Source organism: Sceloporus undulatus, chromosome 4 (genome assembly GCF_019175285.1).
Source record: "Sceloporus undulatus isolate JIND9_A2432 ecotype Alabama chromosome 4, SceUnd_v1.1, whole genome shotgun sequence".
Taxonomy (NCBI): domain Eukaryota; kingdom Metazoa; phylum Chordata; class Lepidosauria; order Squamata; family Phrynosomatidae; genus Sceloporus; species Sceloporus undulatus.
The window spans coordinates 205,730,884-205,753,125 of record NC_056525.1 but is presented as its reverse complement, the minus strand read 5'-3'; the positions used below and the strand labels follow the sequence as shown (position 1 = coordinate 205,753,125).

The 22,242-nt window shown below is 36.0% G+C and overlaps 1 protein-coding gene across 1 annotated transcript in view; it reads right to left on the bottom strand.

Moving 5' to 3' along the window:
• Window positions 1-22,242, bottom strand: part of PREX2 (phosphatidylinositol-3,4,5-trisphosphate dependent Rac exchange factor 2) — a 176,542-nt gene that overhangs the window by 84,601 nt on the left and 69,699 nt on the right. The window contains 10 exon segments of the mRNA XM_042464860.1: window positions 4,300-4,436; window positions 5,943-6,028; window positions 6,464-6,612; window positions 8,159-8,251; window positions 10,342-10,440; window positions 10,442-10,485; window positions 13,893-13,965; window positions 15,547-15,622; window positions 16,673-16,722; window positions 18,130-18,233. Coding sequence (XP_042320794.1) covers window positions 4,300-4,436; window positions 5,943-6,028; window positions 6,464-6,612; window positions 8,159-8,251; window positions 10,342-10,440; window positions 10,442-10,485; window positions 13,893-13,965; window positions 15,547-15,622; window positions 16,673-16,722; window positions 18,130-18,233 — 911 coding nt within the window.

The window sequence follows — 22,242 nt, the reverse complement described above, 5'->3', positions numbered from 1 at the left end:
CTCAAATTTCTAGTTTTGCAGTATAACACACTGTGCTGGTTTTTAGATCCTGTTTGCCTCATTTGAGATTCTGGAGTTGTAGAGATACAGTATATTGCAAAGTAGTCTGTTATGACAATAAAACACGTGTATGCAATGGGAAAGAAGCCAGCCTATGTATAAACAAAGATAAGATAAAGATAATTGATGGCTTTTAAGATGTGATGCTGGAGAAGAGTGCTGATGATATTGTGGACAGCCAAAAATACAAACAAATGGGTCTTTGATCAGATCAAGCCTGAAATCTTCCTGGAAACCCAAATGACTCATCTGAGGCTGTCATCTTTTGGCCACATCATGTGAAGGCATGACTCAATAGAAAAGACAAAAATGCTAGGAAAGGTGGCAGGATGTAGAAAGAGTGTAAGACTGCATGCTAGATAAATGGACTTTATTAGAGAAGTCATAGGTTTGAATTTACAGGACCTATACAGATCAGTGGAGGACAGGGAGTCTTGGACATGTCTCATTCACAGAGTAGGATCAACTTGAAGATGGTTAACAACAAAATAGCTAGCTTATAATAACAATAATAGTGACAGTACAAGGCTATTGGCATAATGCCAACAAAACACCTTTGCATCTGTACACAAAAAAGAGACATCAGTGGGTTGGGAGAGAAAATAAACCTCAACATGTACATTGATTGAAACAAGCAGAATAGTAATGACAGCCACCTTACCTCAAGGTACCTCTTGACTGGATGAGAGAGCAAGGAAGGTTTCATTAAACAAAGGGTAATGAGGGTACAAAACAGAAGCCTTTTCAGTAGCAAAGTGCCCAATTTTGCTCTCTGCAAACTGGTTGGCCTCTAAGGTGCTGATTGCAACCAACTGTTCATAACCTAAACTCCTATATGTGGTAAGATATTCCTTTGTTGATGAAACTTGTTATTTAATACCAAACCAAATGTGGGTGGACAAATAAAGCTAAACAGAGGTATAAGGTTGTGCTTAGAATGATCCAATGTCTATATAAGCTGTGCTGCTGAAGACAGTGTATTTATCTATTTATGCTACTGGAAAAAATCTTAATATTAAAACTTCAGCTTGTTCACCTGTTAATTTCCTGATATATCAATGTTTAAGAATATGTAAGGAGAACATTTATGTTGAACAGAATTGGGTTTTGTAACCTTAGGAGCTTAGGTGACCAACATGGCAACTCCTAGAAAATCCTAACAGATTCAGACATACAGGTATATGGCAAAAAAAAAAAAAACCTTCATTCTTCTACAGTATATGGAGTGGAGGAACTATGCCAGTGTAAGCAATAACATAATCGCCAACATTTTGCAGATGAAAACCAGGATACCTGTGGTCAAGATTACTGATTAATGAGGTAGGACTCACAGGCTAGGAGAGGCTGCATCTGTTTGTTTTTGCCAGAGCCTAAGGGCAGGACTCTGCCCTGCCTCTCCTCTCCCCCTGCTGAGTTAATTGCACTTTCAACTCAGTTTTCAGCAACTGAAGTTGAAAAAAGTGGGATGACAGAGGATTAATCAGGACTATCCCTCCAAAGTGGGATAGCTGGAGGGTATGCAGTAACTTAAAACCGCCCTTGATCATTTACAAAAAGAGATTAGGCAGCCAAAGAAAAGGAGCAGGCATAGTTGCTAAGGGAATGCAAACAAAGTAAATATAAGAGTGCTTGGTGTAAATGATTTTCAATGTCTCACTCAAAAGTACTAGAAATCTGGAGACTGAAGGAAAATTTCTATGGTGGGAGAATTCTTATTTGGGGGGCAATGTCTCATCCCCCCCCCACCCTGCATAGCTAGCTTTGAGGGCTGGTAACATAAATGCCAGTGCATGGAACAATGACGTAAAACATGAGCTGTGATATTATTATTATTATCATCCCACTTTTTTTTCTAATATAAAGACTCAAGATAGTGAACAAGTTTAAAACAATACAATTTAAAAACTATACAGAATATTAAAATACATAAATATAAAAATTAAAAACAATTAAACAATTTTAAGGATTAAAACAGTTATAAATTAAAATATAGTATGTTAAAATATATTTAATATATTTTAATATAATATATTAAAATACAAACCATAAAATTTGTATAGCCCAGCATTAAAAACCCAGTCCTTCTCAGCTTAATAGGCCTGACTGCACACAGGATTGCTCTGATGCAGTTTCGTTGCCACATCCTTAAGATAGTACAGCAATGCAGGAAATTTCATTTGAAATTACTAAAGTGGGATAGCTGGAGGGTATGCAGTAACTTAAAACCGCCCTTGATCATTTACAAAAAGAGATTAGGCAGCCAAAGAAAAGGAGCAGGCATAGTTGCTAAGGGAATGTGCTGTATGACACCAAGAATTTGCCAGGAAGCTTTAGTAAGAATAACCACTGGCCAATAGCAACTAGCATGATCATTGGCCATGTTGATGGAAAATTCTTGAAGCTGTAGTATAAAAAGGTAATTTTCCAAACTCTGTACATTGTTGTGCTGGAAAGGTGGGCAATGAGTTACTGCAACATTATATAAGAAAGCAAGAAGCATCAGCACAATTCACTTAGCTTTTTCTTACCCTTAATCCAACTACCCCAGAAATCCACATATAGTGAGGAATTGCAACTTTATTAACCCACAGTCATATCACCATGCAGGTAAATTCAATTAACTATGGGCCTGAAACACACAGGGAAAAAAGAGCAGCTTCTGGCCACTTCAGGAACATGGGATGCAGATGAAACACATCCCTGGATTGGCCGGAAAGCTGCTTTCACACAATCTCTGTCACTCATGTTTTCCAGATGGGATAATGTCTGGATGAGCGCAACATCATTTGAAAGTCCTTCCCGCAATCGTGCAGGAAGGAAGGAACAAGGACAGGACAATGACATCTTGTCACCTGTGTGATAATCTCCAGAATCTTAGTTGACACTTTAAAGTATTCCTAAAAATATCTGTCACCTTAAATGGAATACATGAGGTTTTGATTGAAATATTTGGAAACAGTCCTGTACATCCCGTGAAAAGATGTGCATGTGAGCAACATTAGATGTGCATGTGAGCTATATATGAGGCTAGATAACATGTCCTCATTTGTTCTAAAACAAAATGTGTTCTCCTTATGTAGAACCACTGCTAGAAATTCTGGCAGTAAAATACATGTCAGCTGCTTAATAAAGTAAAAAAAAAAATCAATCATACAGTGCATTACAGAATTTCTATCACCCTCCACTTAAATACAGCTGGAGGAACTACAAAAATAGCTTGTGTCCTGACAGAATCGAAAACAAGCCTCTGAAGGAAAGTGTGTGGGATGAAATAGAAGTTACACAAAAAGATCAAGAATTAGAGCTTTTATATATACTTCCAAATGGTCTTTCAAAATAGATTTTAAACTTATTTCTCTTTCAACATAATATTAAATATTTCTGAATAATTTTATATACTTTTTACTGATTATATGAGTTTGAAGTTAAATAGCTTTATAGTGCAGAAACATATGTCATTGTGAGATCTCTTGTTCATATTACAATGTTCTGTTGCCAAAAATGTCATCACAAGGCTTGATGATTTGTGTTTAATTGTTATGAAGAGGAGGTCAATCTTGATCTACCTTCCTTGCATTTTTTTTTCTGTTTATTTTACATGTGGGGATATAATGGTCCATGCACTGCACTGGTGAATGGCTGTTCCCATTCATCTTTATGCAGTACTTCTATCAGGAAAGTTTTTGAAGCAGCATTCTTTCAGGATTTTAAAGATCCCTAGAATGATTCCATAGCCATTCTGCACCAACAAAAATAATTTCAGATTATAAATGTTAACAGTGATTCAAGCTTTTTATTACAAGTTTTCTGTATAGCCTTTGTCTTGTTTTTATTCTTTTCAGAAAAGATTATTGAAAAGATTGTCAAAAGACATTTTTAGTACCAAGTATATTTTCTTATATATGTCTCATCCTTTTCAGGTCACTATCCATATAGGATTTGCATCAATTAGAGATTGATTCTGTTTGTTTCAGTAGCAACAAGTTTTGCAGAAATATTCAGGATGATATCCCCACACTTGAACCTTGTATTTATAAGTTGGTCCCTTTTGGTTTCAGCAGAACTTAATTAAAATGTGTGCTTCGAATTACATCAAATAGCAGCTTTTGAAATAATTTAACTGTGAAGTGTTCTTTTGATTGTATTGTTTGTGTTCAGTTCTCAAGGGATAGAGTGACCCATTAAATGAAAATGTAAAGCAACAGCATTCAAAATAAGTGAAATAAGTAGCATCTTTACATGCATTGGACGTCTGTATTTCCTGCAGGCTGTGACATGGGCAATAACACTTGCATGGGTTTCTTTGCTGACGTTAATTCCATTCACTTTGATTATGCACTGTCCAGGGTGAAGACCAGCAGCAGCAGCCACAGTTCCTTAAAAACAGTTTGGAAAGTTGCCAAGTTAGAACTTTCCTTCTTGCAAAGAAAGGGGAAGAAAAACAATAATCTCAAATGCTTGGATTTACTGGTCAGTTCAGAAACATATTTCAGCCAACATTGCCTAAATACCCAAAAGGCATGAAATCTTGTCTGATTCTGGAAAATAAGCAGGGTCAGCATGGGAGATTACCAATACCAAATGCTGCACAAAGTGCATAAGATCCCCCAACCATTTCCCCCCTTATTTATTTATTTACTGATTGCCTTTCTTGGGAAAATGGCAATCATGACACCTTAACCTTTTGGGTACGCTGTATGGTACCCTGACCAAGCTCATAAAGGAGATACAGTTTTACAATGCTGATCTTGTGAAAGTTCTATTGATCTGGCTTTGCAATGCTACATTTAGGCCAGATTTATTACTTGTTCATTTAATGGGTTACTATAAAAAGCAAGTAGCAACTTAGCAAATACATTATCTTAAATCTTTTATGTAGGTGCTAAATAAAATTCTGACAAAATTCTAGGCATTTGAAAAGTATTCTCAGGCATTCAAAATAGAAAAGCAGAGAAAGATTTGATACTGGTAAAAAACAACAACATTAAAACATGGAAATACAGTTCGCCCGTGCTACACACAGGTTTGCCGTAAGCGGCTTTAGCTTACGCAGACAGCAAGCCCGTAAGTACAAACTGGTGTGTGTGCTACAGCGCCACACATACAAGCACACCACCATAGAAAAGAATAGGACTTAAGCATACATGTTTTTCCCCATACACCGGGAGGAGGGGCCAGAATGGTTTCTCCACATATGCCATGGGCATCTTTTATACTATGTCTTTTTCTGTGTCTCAAGAAACCCTTAGGCCTTGATGCCTGGAACAGGGAAAACAGATTTCTGACAGAAATACAGTACGCCCTTTCTTTACATGGGGGATCCATTCCGGACCCCCTTGCGTAAAAATAAAACGCTTATGCTCAAGCCCCACTGAAAATAACGGGGCTCGTTCATGGCGTGATGGTGCGGCGGCACAGCAGCACAGCGCCACAGCACCACAGTGGTGCGCGCACACCATGGGCGTGTACCCATTAGTCTTAATGGGACGCACTGCCCCTTGCGCCCCATGCACTCCCGCGGGCTCCCTTGTGGCTTTCAGCGTATGCTGGAAGCCACTTATGGTGCATCTGCGTATGACGTAGGTGCACTGTCCTACAATAAACAAGAGGTGTTTTTAAATCTGAAACAATAAGTAAAGGATCCAAATCCAGGGACATTTCTATTTATTCAGACTTTTAATTTCTTTAACCTTTTGTTGTAATGAAAATCTGATCCACAAGCATTGTAGTTCAAATTCAAAGGAAATACAATCAAGAATGAATAAATATATGGTTCAAGAGATTAGCTCTTGATAACTATGCCTATGAGTTTATTTATTTTATTTTTTTGTATTTGTATGTTGGAAAAACATATTCACAACTAATCAAGCCTCACTTCTTACCTCTTCCCACAGCATGGACAACTGAAGGACCAAAGCCTCGTATTTGGAATCCAAGACCATCCACAGAATCAGGTATCTTCACTGTCCTAAGAGAAACCTCAAGATGAAAGATCCATTGCCAGTATGTTTATTTTATTGGTCCAATTTTACATAGATAGCAAGAGACTGTTTATATGTTTCAGGAAATGACTTCTTCATGGGTTCAACCAATTAAACATTTCTTCATTGTTGACAAACTGCCTTTACAGATTAACAGAAAATGTAATCATATTTTCCTGATAAGGTAACTACTATTTGTCCATTATTATAATCCAGGAGCAACATTAGAAACTTGTATATTCAATGCCAAGAACTTAAATTCCCATTCAGCCATTAGTGTCTTCCCCCAATAATCTTTATCCCTTAATTCCAAGCATTTAACACTTAGCAAAAGAAAGCTTTTCCATCTTTTCAGTTTAATGCCCTATGCCCATGGTTTTGTAATGCACTTTCCAATTTTCCAAACCAAAGAAACAACTTACTCCCTTGGTTTTGTGCTCACAAGTACCCTGAGGGGTTTTCTGCTGCTTAAACATGCTTTCAGAAAGCTATCCACTTCACTGAAGGGTCTCAGAAAAACAAGGTCACCATTAATGGTAAAGATTTTTTTCCCAACTTCCAGACCTGCCATCTAAATAAGAAAATGAATAAAAGAGATAAATTTATTATGTATATATTTAAAAACCCTAACTAGTGTTATACTAATATTTTTTGCACCCAATGAGGAAGTCAAAACATATCATGTGCCTTATCTCCACAACTGTCCTAGATAAACAGACAGACAGACTCAATTTTTTCCCTGTGGGTAAATATGTATCTGTGCTAAAAGTGGCTGCTTTGCAAATTCGGAATTACTGGAAAGATATACGTTCTCTCACTCTGTGGGGTGGTGGTGTCCAGGGGTCTTGACAATGAAAAAAAAGGTTGAAATTGATGCTAGATTACTTTGGTACAGCTTCCTATTTACCACCAAATGCAGAACTTAATGCATATCGCCCAAGGTCACCCAGTGGGTTTCATAGTAGAGCAGGGAATCAAACCTAGTCTCCAGAGTCATAATCCAACACTCAAACCACTACAACACTTTGGCTCCCTTCTTAGAACTATTCAAGGAATATCTTTTAGCTTGATCTTATGTGCAAACATCATTACTAAGAGCACTTTTTTTCTTTTCAGAATTATTCCCTATGTTATTAGAATACAGAAAAGAACTCTAGATTCAACTGTTGAGTCTTCAATATTATATCCTCTATAGTGTTGTCCCAATGAATGTGCTAGGGTACAGTATACTTCTGAACAAGCATGCAGAAGGTTTACCACACAAATGTGTTCCTTCTTAATATTTTGAAGACTTTGTGAAAATATATCCATCTTGTCAACATAGTAAAACTTACTGATGTACACAATATAAACATTCTTAAATGTACACATCATCCACATCCCTTTATACATCCCTAAAACTAGTTCTTATACTATATAGAGAGACATGTGTAACTCCATTTTTTGCAACTGGAGCCAAGGATTCATGGCTTCACTCTCTCCTTACACATATCCCAATTTGATTGAACATCACTTTAGGAAATTATAAACTTATGACCAGTGTGAAAGTTGTTTACACTGAAAAGTTTGTACTGAAAAGCATGTTCACATATGACCTTTTCTGTAAGTTTCTTAAAGTCTTATATCTTAAATAAACATATTCTGATAGCTGCATAAAATATATAATAAACATTTTCTATAGCATTCCTCAAACACTGCAATGAAAGACACAGGAAAAGGACTCGAGCCACATACACAAAATCTCTCATATGATTTAAATCATAATAAACTATTATTTTTCTGAAGAGTAATGACTTCAAACACACAATATTAAAGAGTAATGATTTCATACCCACAGCATTAATAATTTTTGATATTCCCATAAATGGAAAATTTACATTTTTTGATCAGATGGCTCAGGGAACCCTTACATGCAGAGATTTTTGATGCACATATTGTACTTCTCTCTGATCAAAAAATCCTTCATTCAATAATTGGGGCAGCTCCATGTATCCCCCACAATGGAATGAATTGGAAATCTCACTAGGAGAGCTTTTCAAAGTTTTAAAAGCATCTTCACAGATAGGAATATCTGTGAAGAAAAAAATATACATTATTAATTAATTAAAATAAATCACCTCAGCATTTGATCCCTTCTCCACTATTTTAATTATTGGCATTTTGTTTTTGTCTTCCAAGCCAAAACCATAGCTTCCTTCAGTTGATGTAATCTGTAAAAGAGAAATGATGTCATGGGGGGGGGGGGGGGAGAAATATTTTAAATACAAGCAGAGGATCAGATTAAATAATTGTTAACACATTGTGAATTATTTACAATTTATCTACTTTACACTATGTTCCTGTAAACAGTAGGCCTGGAAAATGTGACCAGCTGCAAAGATGGTTGCACCAGACTAATGGAGTCACTCTTTGCCTATTGTGTCACTATTGCTAGCCAAGACACAATGACATACTTCTGACTATGTCACTTTCACACAAATGATTTTTGATGTTTGAAGTATCTGCTGCTAGAAAGTGAATGATGGGAAGTGTGGCAAAGAAGAGTACAAAAGGACCAGGGCCAGTGGCACCACTAGGGGGGCTACGGTGGTGCAGACCACACTGGATGACACCCCAGAGGGGGATATCACCTGGTGGGTGGTACACCACATGGGGAAGATGGATGGCTGCTGCTGCTTTATGAGTTGGAAGGCCAGCGGGGTGGTCAGTATAGGGATAGTTCAGTTAAGAAAGTAGATGTTTGGACATTACTTCTTCAGCACAGAATTTGGTGCCAGAGGCATAGAAGTAATAGGGACAGGTTCCTACACCACAAAAAAAGAAGAGCTGTTAAAAACATTGCACTGGTAGAGCTCTTCTAGGCACTAATTCTCTGCAGGAACTTACAGACTGAAGGCTTTAAAAATGGACAATTAACCAAAGTGGCTCCAAATGAAAACAAGGTATAAAGACAAGATGATTTTGCAGCAAAAACAGTTATTTCTATATTAAAAATACAGACAAAGCTATCAGCAGAAACCAACAGAACAGTCTATACTGAATAAAATCTATTTCTCAAAATAAGTGGAGGGAAACAGCATGGAAGCTAAAAAGCCTTTCCCCTAACAAAACTAGGTGGGAGCTAGAGGGGGTGTAGCTATGCTTAAGGGGCTTACAAACTAAAACACACATGGATTTCTCACCTTTTGATGTGGAGAAGATGATTGGAGACTGGAGGAGGTCAAGGGGGGGCAAGAAAGGTCAAAGAGAAATATGTATCTAAAATAGATTCTCTCAGTGTGTCTCTGTTTTTAAGGTCTTTAGGATTTGGGAACTGGTCTCCTAAGAGTGAAGGGAACACCTCTGAGTGAAGCAAACATGACCTCAAAATGTGCTTGCAAAAGGGCATAAGCAGATTAAAACATTTTGAGCTTTCTAGGGAACACTTCAAAGTTTCTTCCAAAATGTCTCCACTGATGACTTTTTCTTTCACCACTTTTCTTTCTCCACTTTTCTTATAGTTTTCATTTTGGTGTCTAAACTTATAGATCTATGTGTTTAACTCATTGGGGATAGCTGGTGAGGGAGGTTTATCTGGTCTTCCTTTTTCTTTGTTTTGCTGGAAGCAAGAGATTCTGAATGCAGCTGCTGTTTACCTTGTCTGTTATAAGAAGGCACACACAGCTAGTATAGGTTGGGCTAGAGTAATCTCATTTTCTCCCAGTTAAATTTTTATCAGATTGTTTACTTTATTAGATTGTTAAACATGCTGCTACAACCCAGCACTAAAGGTGTTTCTCCAGTTCTCCTTTACTCCCCCAATGCTGAAAAAAAAACAACACAAAACTTCCCACTAAAGGACAAGGAGGAAATGGAGGGAAACTGACCATTAAAAGACTTTGTAAAAAGGAGGTTCATTGTAAAGGACTTTGTTAACTGAGGTATACCTGTAATGGAATTTAATCTTATGCAGGAGTGCATGGTCAGCCTTCTTGAAAGTACTTTTTCTTTCACTTCTTATAACTACATAAAAGATGACAGGATATATAGTCTGCCCTTAATGTCCACAGAAATTTTATCCATAGATTTAAGCATCTACAGCTTGAAAATATTTCTAAAACATATAAATTCCAAAAAAGCAACCTTTAATTTTGCCATTTTATATAAGGAGCACCATTTTACTACGCCACTGTATTTAATGGGACTTGAGCATGCACAGATTTTGGTATCCATGAAGGTTCCTAAAACCAAACTCCAGGAGTTAACAAGGGCTACTGTATATATTATACAGGGGGAAAAGGCAACATTGGAAAAACCTTACCAGCAGTGATTTTGCAATTACATTTTCCACTACTTTTAAATCATGTTTCATGAGCCTGTGCTTCATGTTTGAACCTTCCATTTCTTCATCCGCAAAAAAAACGAAAGAGAAGTGGCTCATCTTTAAATTCACTTTTTTCCAGCACTGTTTGATACAAAACAGCATTAATGTTTTCTCTCTCATTCCACAAGCACCTTTTACTTTGATATTCTTAAGCAGGCTTAAACACACACAATTTTTTTAAAAACCACAAAACCTGCAAATTGTATATTAATTAATAAATAGTGTGTGTGTGTGTGTGTGTGTGTGTGTTAGTTAAGTTTAGTTATAGGAAAATCATTTTGTACATGAATGGACATTCATTAATGAAGATCCCAAAGGGAGTCCTTACTTTTTTCAAACTATAGACTACTTATTTAGCTGCTATTATTATTGTTAATGTTGCATTTAAGTAGTCAAAACTACTCTTTCATTAGACCAACGAAACTCACTGGAATCATACAAGAGATATTAGAAACTTCAGGTGAAAGAGGATGGAGGTAATAAGAGACCACCAGCACTGAATGTTGACAGATACATGTGGACATTGTGTACAAAGAAGTTTGGAGCAGTGTCGTGGCAACTGCTGAATAGCCAGAAGGATCCAGCACAGATCAGTTAACAGACCATGCCCCTGGCAGGTAGTGCTTGCTGGTTAGTAATCTTCATTGCCAATCATTTCTGTCTCTGCTTCCACTAAATGACACCCATAAATAAGGGTGACACACTCCATAATCCTCAGCTACTGCTCACGAGTGCCAACCTGTTACTATTGCCACCTCATCAGTATGTATTTGAGCAGCTCCAGTTCACTGCTATGTGACTCCTGCAGATCTTCTAGATACATTGGGTGGGGGGGAGAGTTACCAACTAATAAATAAGCCATTCATTTCAGTAGGACTTATTCCTGATTGAAAGTACAACAGCCTAAGGTTTGTTTGTTTTTTAATTTTCAAAATGTTTTATTTAGCTTGTGCAAACATAACAAGAAAACATTCATATAAAACAACACATAAAACAACAAACCAAACCTGGAGTAGCAAACAGAAAAGCCATACATTTCAAACTCAGATTAGATCCTATACATATATACAAGAAATATGTCTTCCACTTCATTAGTTAAATCCAAATAATAAGATCATATTCTATAACACAATATGTTTTATTACTTTATATCAGCAAACCCTTTTTAATATTAAATTCATTTTCCCAAAATTGTAGTATCGGGAACCATTCCTCATTTAATCTGTCTTTAGATTTATTGTTGATTAGAGATGTAAGTCTATCCATTTCTCTTAATTCTTGTATATTTAATATCCATTCTTCTAAGGTGGATATATCATCCTTTTTCCAATTTTTAGCAATGATCATTGCTAAAACAGCCTAAGTTTTGTCATCTTGGCTCCCAGGGAGATTTCTGGCTTGATCTGACAGAGTGGGCTGATCACCATCTTATTTGTCTGGGTTATTGATTTAGCTTTTTAAAAACCAGAAACTCTGTGGACCCATTTGTTTCATGGCTTCTCATATGTGTCCAAAAAACGACAACCTGAATTTTGTCATCTTGGCTTCTAAGAAGCTTTATGGATTGATCTGCTCCAGGACCCATTTGTTGGTCTTTTTGGCTGTCCATGGAATCCTTAGCACTCTTCTCTAGCACCACATTTCAAATCAATTGATTTTCCTCCTATCTTCTTTCTTAACTGTCCAGCTTTCACATCCATACATGGTAATAGGCAATACAATGGCTTGTACAATTCTAACCTTTGTGCTGAGTTGTATATCTTTGCATTTTTGTATCTTTTCTAGTTCTTTCATAGCCAACCTCACCATTCTTAATTTTCTTCTGATTTCCTGTTTGCAGTCTCCATTTCTAGTGACATTTGATCCCAAGTATGAGAATTCTTTTACTATTTCTATTTCTTCATTGTCTAATTCAAATTTGTGTAGGTTCTCTAGTATCGTTATTTTTGGTTTTTTTATGTTCAACAATAAGCCTGCCTTTGCACTTTCTTCCTTGATTTTCCTTAGTAATTGTTTGAGGTCTGTGAGGTTTCAGCTAGTATTATGGTGTTGTCCACATATCTTAGATTGCTGATATTCCTTCCTCCTATTTTCACTCCTCCTTCTTCTGTGTCCAAGCCTGATTTTCTTACAATATGTTCTGAATATAAGTTAACATGTAGGGTGATAAGATGCACCCTCGTCTGACTCCTTTTCCAATTTGGAACCATTCTGTCTCTCCATGTTCTGTTCTGTCAGTAGCCTAACTACTGTATACACTTTTACTTTGTAAATCTAACACACACTAATGGACCACAGAGTTTCTGGTTTTAAAAAAGCTAAATAAATAACCCATACAAATAAGATGGTGATCAGCCCACTCTGTTTTACCATAACGTCAAAGAGGCAGAAGGGTGTCCTCTAATCACTTAATCCAATCCTCTATACTAAAGCAGTATATTGCTAAGTGTCTCTGAAAAATGTTTGCCCAGTATTCTGTAGGAAAAGACTTTACAGCTTTCCATTTCCATTTCCATTACTGAACTGCTCATATGAAACATAACTAAACTATGACACTACACCATAATAGCACTTCTTATAGCTTTGGGTTAACATTATTTGTACCTGTACTCATCCCTCTGGATCTCCTATAGACACATGTCAAGAGTAGCAATGAGGTTTCCCCCTTGTTTTTATTGATTTAAAGCTAGAGTAGAATGCAAGCTCAGAGCTAAACATTCAGGATGGTGAAGCAAAGTTATCATTCTTTTATTGGGACATTAAATCTACTTAGGAGTAAATCTGCATCTAATTCAAAAAGTGAATTGCTTGTAATGGTGAATTATTATAATTATTATCATAGTTATTTTGCTTAGGGCCATAGAATCATAACTAATATTTATTCACAAGAACATGAAGCATAGTATTTGAAAACAGGCGGACAATATCTTTTCCAATATCCTAAAGAATATTGCAGTATTGCAGTTAGTTATTATTTAACTATTTGAGTAAGTTAAAGTTAGTTACTATTTAACTAGATACTAATTTTCTTAATATAAAATCTGAAATTCAAAATCACAAATCAGTAAATCGTGTAAATCCATCAGTTATTTGCAACTTGTTCTGGGACATATCCATTCATATGCAACCAAAAGGTGTAGAAAGCAAAAGATGCCTTCAGGATAAAATACATTTATTAAAATGCACTTCAGTGGCTTCAATAAATGAACCATGTTATTCCAGGCACAAGAAAATGATTTTGTGGAAAGTTTGAAAAACAGAAGAGACTAATGTAGGCCCAAAGTAAACATAAAAACAAAAACAAAAAGAAATACCTCTACAGCCTTCATGGCATTAAATCTAGGCAACCATCTTTTTCAGCCATCTGATACAAAGACAGAGAAGTGTTTCCTAAGGAAAGGCTACCAGCTGTAAAATACTTGAGAAAGTACCTCCCTCTCTACACAGTATCTATATATAGTCAGAATTCTGAAATCTACAATATTTACCATGGTGCATAAATCCATTGTCACAAAGTGCTATTCCAAAGATCATTGCTTCTTCTCTTGTCCTGCAATCTCCCTGTTATAATATATGCATCAGTGTAAGTACCATACACAGCAATTACAAATTAAGAAAATAATTTATCACTTTTGCATCAGATGGATTGTACTTGTCCAGCATTTTAGTCTCAAAACATCATGCCAAATGCAATGCTAACATCATATTTTGGAAACAATAAAATATATTAGTTGCTGAATGGCAGGGGGTTGGACTGGATAGCCCTTGTGGTCTCTTCCTACTCTATGATTTTATGATTCTATGATTCTATTAACATGTCTATTCTATACTTAGCATTTTCAAAGTGATGAACACATTTACTCTTATGGGGACTGTTTGTCAAAATATCAAATAAAAAGACAAAGCTTTTCCAGTAGCTGTTCCTTACTATAAAGAAGGGAAGCTTATTTAACTATAAGCTACCCTGAGGCATAATTTTGGGAGAAAGGCAGATATAAATCAAATAATAATAATAATAATAATAATAATAATAATACATTAAAATATTGGCTACTTCTCTATACAGTAGATTGAAATAAGAATGCACAATGCATTATGATTTTGCTCTGTGCAAGTTAGCCACCAGATGATGGCAGCATGGGGCTGCAGCTGGGTAAAGGCTTGACAGGCCAGACATAATATTTTTGTATGACATTGCCTACCAGTGGACTGAAATATGCACCTAAGGGTCACTATCAGTACTGAAGTTCATTTTAAACCATGCAGACTCTACATGAGAGCCAGTTGGTATACTGTTTTGAACGCTGGACTAAGACTCCAAGAGTCTAAGATCTGAAACCCTGTTCAGCCACAGAAATCCACTTGTGACCCTGACCAGGTCACACACTCTCAGCTTTAGAGAAAGGCAATGGCAAACCTCCTCTGAATAAATCTTGCCAAGAAACCCTATGCAGAGCCAATGTGAAGGCATATAGCAAAAACAATAAAATCTCTATGTTTCAGAAGAGCAAGAATAGACAGAACAACTCTCTCTCCTCTATTCTCATTACCCTTGGCAAGTAAAGAACAATACCTTGCTTTAGAGATTCCACTACCCTTGGTTTGGAACCTTACTATATCAGTGTTTTCAATAATGCAGAGAGCCATTTTGACACAAGAGACCATTCACTGCAGACAGTTATCCACCAGGTGTAGAAGGCAATGAGAATGATGGCTGTGATGACTCTATTATTATTTTTCTCCCAACTTCTCTCTTCACATTTAAAGACTGGATTATTTAAAATGGCTATATAGTGCTTTTTGTTGGGTTTAAAAATAAATAAACTTTCAGATTTATAAAAAGCTAATAATAATAAATAATAATAAAAATTTTATTTCTATCCCACTTTTTGTCAGGCAATCAAAGCGGCGTACAAAAGCTTTATTGGACAGAGTCTCATAGGTCAAGGCTGGCTTTACGCATTCTAGGTCCCAGGATCTAGGAGCTGCTCAAGAGTATTAGGCACAGATTCCATGCTTAGCTCAGATTATATAGTGATACAAGGTAAGCCAGACAAAATGTGAAAATCTGCCCTGTTAATGGCAATAAAAGATCCATTTCATTTTGTAATCAAGTTTATATGGCTGAGAACACTCCCCTACCTGTGCAATTAGCCAGTCTATCAATTTGTTAGCCATGACAACAGATTTGTAGGTTCGTAGATGGTAATCTTTATCCCTGGGGGGGAAAGCACAGGCAAAATAATTCATTCACAAATGTATGTCTGTCATTTTTAATACCACTTGATAATTCGTATGATTGATCCAAACATTTGCTTGTTCTGTCCAAATCCATATCCATTTTTGTTAGCTTCAGACAATAAAACTTAGTTTTATTATTCTGGTTGTAATATTTAAATGTATGGAAGCGAAATAGTATGACTTTCTTTAGTCGGGTTTCTGTACAAAAGTCAAATTCTGTATGGCAGTCAGGTTTCTGCCCACTGGACATTTCTTGGCTATTATATTTCTTCCCTTCCTTTCAATTTGCCCGAAAGAAAGTGCCAGGAGCAAGATTTAATTGATATTAGGTTGCACAGTCATGCACTGTCCTGTTTCTTTTTTCTTTACTCTTCTCATTTTAGGAAAGATAAGGGCCCGAACAGACAGGCCAAAATAAAGCTGCTTTGGGCTACTTTGGAAGTGTACTGTTTAAATAACACACACGTCCTAATAGGCTAGAAACAACACCAAAGCCATTCTCCAGTCCTAAGAAGTGCAGCTTTGGCACAGCTTCTAGCCTCTTAAGAGGCATGTGTAATTTAAACAGCATACCTCCAAAGTCATCCGAAGCAGCTTTATTTTGGACTGTCTGTTCAGGCCCATAAATGACCAAAACCAAATGCCTTCTGGTTACCTGAATACAGAATCTCCTTGGACACTGATACATTAAATAAAACAATTGGAGACAACAATATTATTGTCATCTTATACACTAAGTTTGCACCATTTCTATTTCAGAAACATATTGTCAGCTTTCAGATTTGTGAATATTTAAATAAAAATTGAAAGAAAAGAAAAAAATAGTTTAACAGTAATCTGTCAGACAAAAACATGTAGACACAAGGCAGCTTTCCCAGTATGCATTGCATTAATTGTGCTTGAGAGGTTGTCATTCCTCTCTGTTTCAACAGCTGCAGGTTGCTCTTTATCTAAAATCCATTATCAACACACCAATTAGCCTTCTGTTCTAACCCTATGAAGCAAGAAATCTGAAAAGAACACCTACCTTACCACAGGAGTAAATAGACTGTGTAGACGACAGTATAATCTTACACCCTGTTAGATATATAAACAGGGTTAAAGTTAAATTTACCTTACTAATTAATACCTCTACAAAACAAATTAACTCAAAATAAGGCTTTTACAAAATACTGCCTCAAATGTTAAGTAATAAAGTAAAAGATAAAGAAGATCTCATACAAACCAGAAATTTTCACACATTTTCCCTACTAATTCCATAAAGTAAATATTCTTTAGTTGATGAAACATACTTACCTTTTACAAATACTGACATTTCACATACAGTTTATATAGCAAAATCTTTTCTCAGATGTGTCCTTTCACCCACCCACTTCTCATATACATTCTTACATAGCTAGCGTATGAAAAGTACATGCATGCACAGAGACAAAAACACATGCATGTGAACACACACATACACATGCCATTCTTGAATCAATGAACTGGAGAAAAGCTTTCTCAATCTTAATGTTGTTTCTTGTTGTTTATATGTCAGCTCAGTCATGTGTGAAGATGAATGTATTTCTTAATGCAATAAGAATTACAAAAGTACAGTATTATATTTCAGTCAAATGTATACAACTGGAACCTGCTTCCTGTTTGATGATACTCATATGAAAAATAATTTTATCCAGACATTTTCAGTAAATTAAATGAATGTTGAAAATGAACACTGAAATTATTTAAAGTATTATTTAAATCATGCCTATAGTATAACAGTGCCAGTAAATATAATAAAGAACAATTTTCCAACTTTGTAAAAGTTGAATCTTCTGGGAAAAGGTGCAAAATGATTCAGATTCAAATTTGATTAAATTACATTTGTTTTTAGAAACAATTCATTAAAATGGTACCAGTTCATCTGGAATCAATAGGAATGTCAAGGTGATGGGATGCAACAGTAAATCAAAGCTATCAAGCAGCAGACAGCCTACATACATAACTAATAAACACAGGAGAAGGAAGAAATTCAGTAGTGCATAGTGATGTCCAGTGCATGGCCAGCAACATTCACCATAGCTGTTGGATTCTGGGCATCACCACATAACAATAAGCAAGCAATTTTAACTTATTAGTTAACTATAAGTCATTCATACTTCAATTTGGGAGTGTGATAAACAGGCAGGGCTAGCTTAGCATAAAGCTGAATTTGACATGATGATTTATTATGCCAAAACTAGCTACCATTGTAGCCCAGTTTAAAACAGCATTTGTTGCTATTTTATTAGTCCTTTCTGGATGCAATATAGCATAACTATACATTCAGACATCACTCTAGTTTAAACTATCCCTGTCTGCTTTGTTTAACTATTTGTTTTACAAAATTCAGATTGAGCCACATTAATGCGTATTGACAACAGATATTAGAAATAAACCAAAGAGAAGGATGATTGCTTAGTTTTCAAACAGAATTTTTTTTATCTGTTAAGTTTATGTTTATACCTTGGAAATAACATCCTGCATTTCACTTCTTGGATAGTATGTGCCATCATCATAACGAAATCTGTAGAGCATGTGTTCAGGTTTAAATTGATGCTTGTCAGTAACTAAAGTAAAAGAAAGCATACAATGCAGATGAGATATTCAACACTGGCAAATAAAAAGAAATAAAAAAGGAGTAGAACTGTGAGCTATTTCCAAATTTGTTTATATTAAGTGTCTTGCTTTTTCACTGAGGCAGTTGATTATATTTTAAGGAGCTTTCTAGAATGTTTCCCTAGTTTCTTCCCATTCAGAATACAGTAAACATTCAGTTAATGTAAGATTATTTGTGCCAGTAAAGGAGTTCCTTTGTGGATCCTTATTATGTCCTGAACTTATTTCCCACATCATAGATCCCTGCAAATTATATTTTTACTTGTCTTCTGGGTCCTTGGTAAGGAGCTACAGCTTTGATAGTTAACAGGCTGGAAAGTTAAAGTTTTAAAGCTTCAGCATCTAATGAGGTGCAAGAGATAGCTTTCCCCTTATAGCTTCTCACATCATCAGGATCCTGGTTACATAATTCAAACACAAAAAGGTCTCCCTCTCATTGGATGTTTAAAAAAACAACCAAGAATTGTGAATGGGTGCATCTCTAAAATGTTGTTCAACTTCAGCACTAGCTTCATTAGCTAGAAATGATAATGTCTGTAGTCCAACAGTTATAGGGCCACAGATATATGTCATCCAATAGCCATCCAATAGAGGCTGAAAACAAAAAAAAAAGGAGGAAATTCTGCATTTGTGCACATTTTATAACAATCTAATCGGGGGGTTTGTGGGGTTTTTTGGGCTATGTGGTCATGTTCTAGAAAAGTTTATTCCTGATGTTTTGACTGCATTTGTGACTGGCATCTTCAGATTCTTTTCTCAGATTCTTTTCTTTTCCCTGAGAAAAGGGATGTCATACTGAGGAAGGAGCTAACTTGTTTTCTGCTGCTCCAGAGACTAGGACCCAGAGCAATGGATGCAAGCTGCAGGAAAAGAGATTCCACCTCAACATTAGGAAGAACTTCCTAACAGTAAGGGCTGTTCGAGAGTGGAATAAACTCCCTCGGAGTGTAGTGGAGTCTCCCTCCTTGGAGATCTTTAAGCAGAGGCTGGATGGCCATCTGTCGGGGATGCTTTGACTGAGAGTTCCTGCATGGCAGGGGGGTCAGACTGGATGGCCCTTGCGGTCTCTTCCAACTCTATTATTCTATGATTCTATTTCTCCAATCCTACTTTGTCCACGATTGAGAAACAGGTTCTATCTTCTTTTGCATAATTTTGTCATTATCCAAAATCTATCACATATTTTTATCTTCCATCCAGTTGATGTTTCACTGCTCTAGCTATCCTGGCTCACAGCGACTACCAGATGTGCACACATCTGTGCATATAGCTGTATATGCATCTATTAGGCTGACTTTCTGTTTCAGGAAGGTGTAGACTTGTCTGATAAGTACAGGAAAGTGACTGAACTGGTTTACAGAGGCTTTTCAAACTACTCAATAATGCATTAAATAGAAGTGAACAAAAGAAGTGGGTTGTAACAGCTGAAAAAATCATTACATGTAGCATCTGGAAATATTTAAGTAGGAAGGCTGTAAAAGAGGAAGACCTAGGACATTGATTATCCTTGGTTTATAGTCCAGCCTGATTTATTCAGTTCTAACACTGAAATAAATTAACTATGGTAGTACTCTTTATTTTAGTGGTAGCTAGCTTGCATTTATTGATTTGCTTTGTTTATCAGTAAGAGGGGTTTTTTTATTAAAAAAAAAAAGGCAGATGTCTCAATTAATGCTTGGAATTATCTAGTACAGTAAATAAAACATCTAAGAGAAATTTCATATACGTAGGAACCTATCTGTCTATCTATATGTGCGCATACACACACACACACACACACACACACGTATATTTACTTTGCACCCTCCAAAATGATGGCCAAGGGAGGGGTGTGTGGGTGTATACAAATAGAACAGATGAGATTATACCTCACTACAATTTAAGGGAAACAAGCAAACTAACAAATCTAGACACAATCTCCATAATAATTCTGAAATTATCAATTATTAGCAAGCAATACTTATCACACTGTACAATTGTAACCCTAGCAACAACAACACCAAAAGGTATAAGGTAATAGGTATTAGAAGTTGCATGTAACAAAGCCTCAAAATTAAAATGAATTCATGGAAAACTGATTCTCTTTCAAACAGACATCTACTCAACCTTTTTTTGGTATAAAAACAGATGGTTCCTTCAAGTTTATTTTAAAATTTCTGTATCTATAAAAAACACAGCTGGGTCTGTACTTGAGAATAAAAGTAACATATCTGGCTCAAACTTCTGTTTTCTAAAATACTGACTTATAAAAGCCAATAAAAGAGTCATTAAATTTCAGTCAGGTCAATCTAGAATTGAGTACAATTTAAAAGCAACTGCAGTCGCTGTAACTGCCATCAAAATTTTTCTTCTAAAAAAACTTAATACAATATTGTCTATACTGAAAGTTGTACACAATTCCAGTGCTGAAACAATGAGAGGTGTTACTATACAAAATCAGAATTTTTTCATGTTACTATCCACACTTCCATCCCCTTATAATTTTAATTCCTTGGTAATAGCAGACAAGCTACATAAATATGAGCTATCCCAAACATCTTGATTTTGTTGGGGGGGGGGGGTTAATGAAAAGTTACACTCATTTTAGTCAAATGAAAAATGAGGAAACCAAATCAGCAATTCTGTATTAGCTGAAAAATATTATTTCCATAGATATTCCATTTTCCAGGCAAAAACATGTTCTCTGAACTGGGCTTATGGTTACAAAACATATGAACCAAAAACAATTATTATAGTAGAAACTATTTAATACCATAAAATTAAACTAAACAACAACACAGGATTAAAACTCCTGTCATACAACACCAGTCATTTAAAAAGTAGTGGTGACTAATATATGCAATCTATTGGAGAAGGGAAGGCTAGATTATTTTTGTTGAAAACAAAAAGATGACTACACAGATATTCCAAAGTGAGGAGTTCCATGGGAAGAGTGTTATCATAGAGAAACTCCTGGATTGAAGAATTAGATGCTACATCTCTAATAGTAGAGTGTCTACAGTATCTGTGACTATGGTCAAAGCATAGGAAGCAGGATCATTTCTTCAGATAATGAAAATCAATATTATTTATGACAGTGTAGGAGTAGCAAGCAAGAAAATTAACACTGTGCTCATACACTGGCAGTCATTCTTTCTCTCCTGAACATGTACTGGTTTGAAGTTCAAAAATAATTTGGAGTTATGTCTACTTGTAGAAATATACTGGTACAGTGGACCCTTGTTATACGCTGGGGTTTGGTTCCAAGATCCCCCATGTATAACAAAGGAGCCCTGGTGGTGCAGTAGTTAAATGCCTGTACTGCAGCCACACTCAAAACCACAAGGTTGCAAGTTCAAGACCAGAAAAGGGCCCAAGCTTGACTCAGGCTTGCATCCTTCCGAGGTCGCTAAAATGAGTACCCAGACTGTTGGGGGCAAATTAGCTTACTTGCTAATTAGCTTACTTGCTGTTCACCGCTATGGTCTTTGGAATAGCGGTATATAAATAAAACAAATTATTATTACAGTGGACCCTTGTTATACGCTGGGGTTTGGTTCCAAGATCCCCCATGTATAACAAAATCAGTGTATGCTCAAGTCCCATTACATATAATGACAAAGCAAGATGGTGTCCCTTATAAAAATGGAAAATCAAGGTAAATTTATATTTTTTTGGAACATTTTCAAACCGTGTATGCTTAAATCCGTGTATTAAAAAATCCGTGTATAAGAAGGGCTGACTGTATTAAATTAAAATCTGTGGATGCTCAAGTCCCATTAAATATAATGACATAACAAAATGGTGTCCCTTATAAAAAACGGAAAATCAAGGTTTGATATTTGAAATTTATACTTTTTTAAAACATTTTCAAACCGTGGATACTTGAAATTCGAGATTTTAATCCAAGGTTTCTCAACCAGGATTCCCTGGAACCCTAGAGTTCCATGAGAAGTTCCCAGGGGTACTCTCATAGATCAT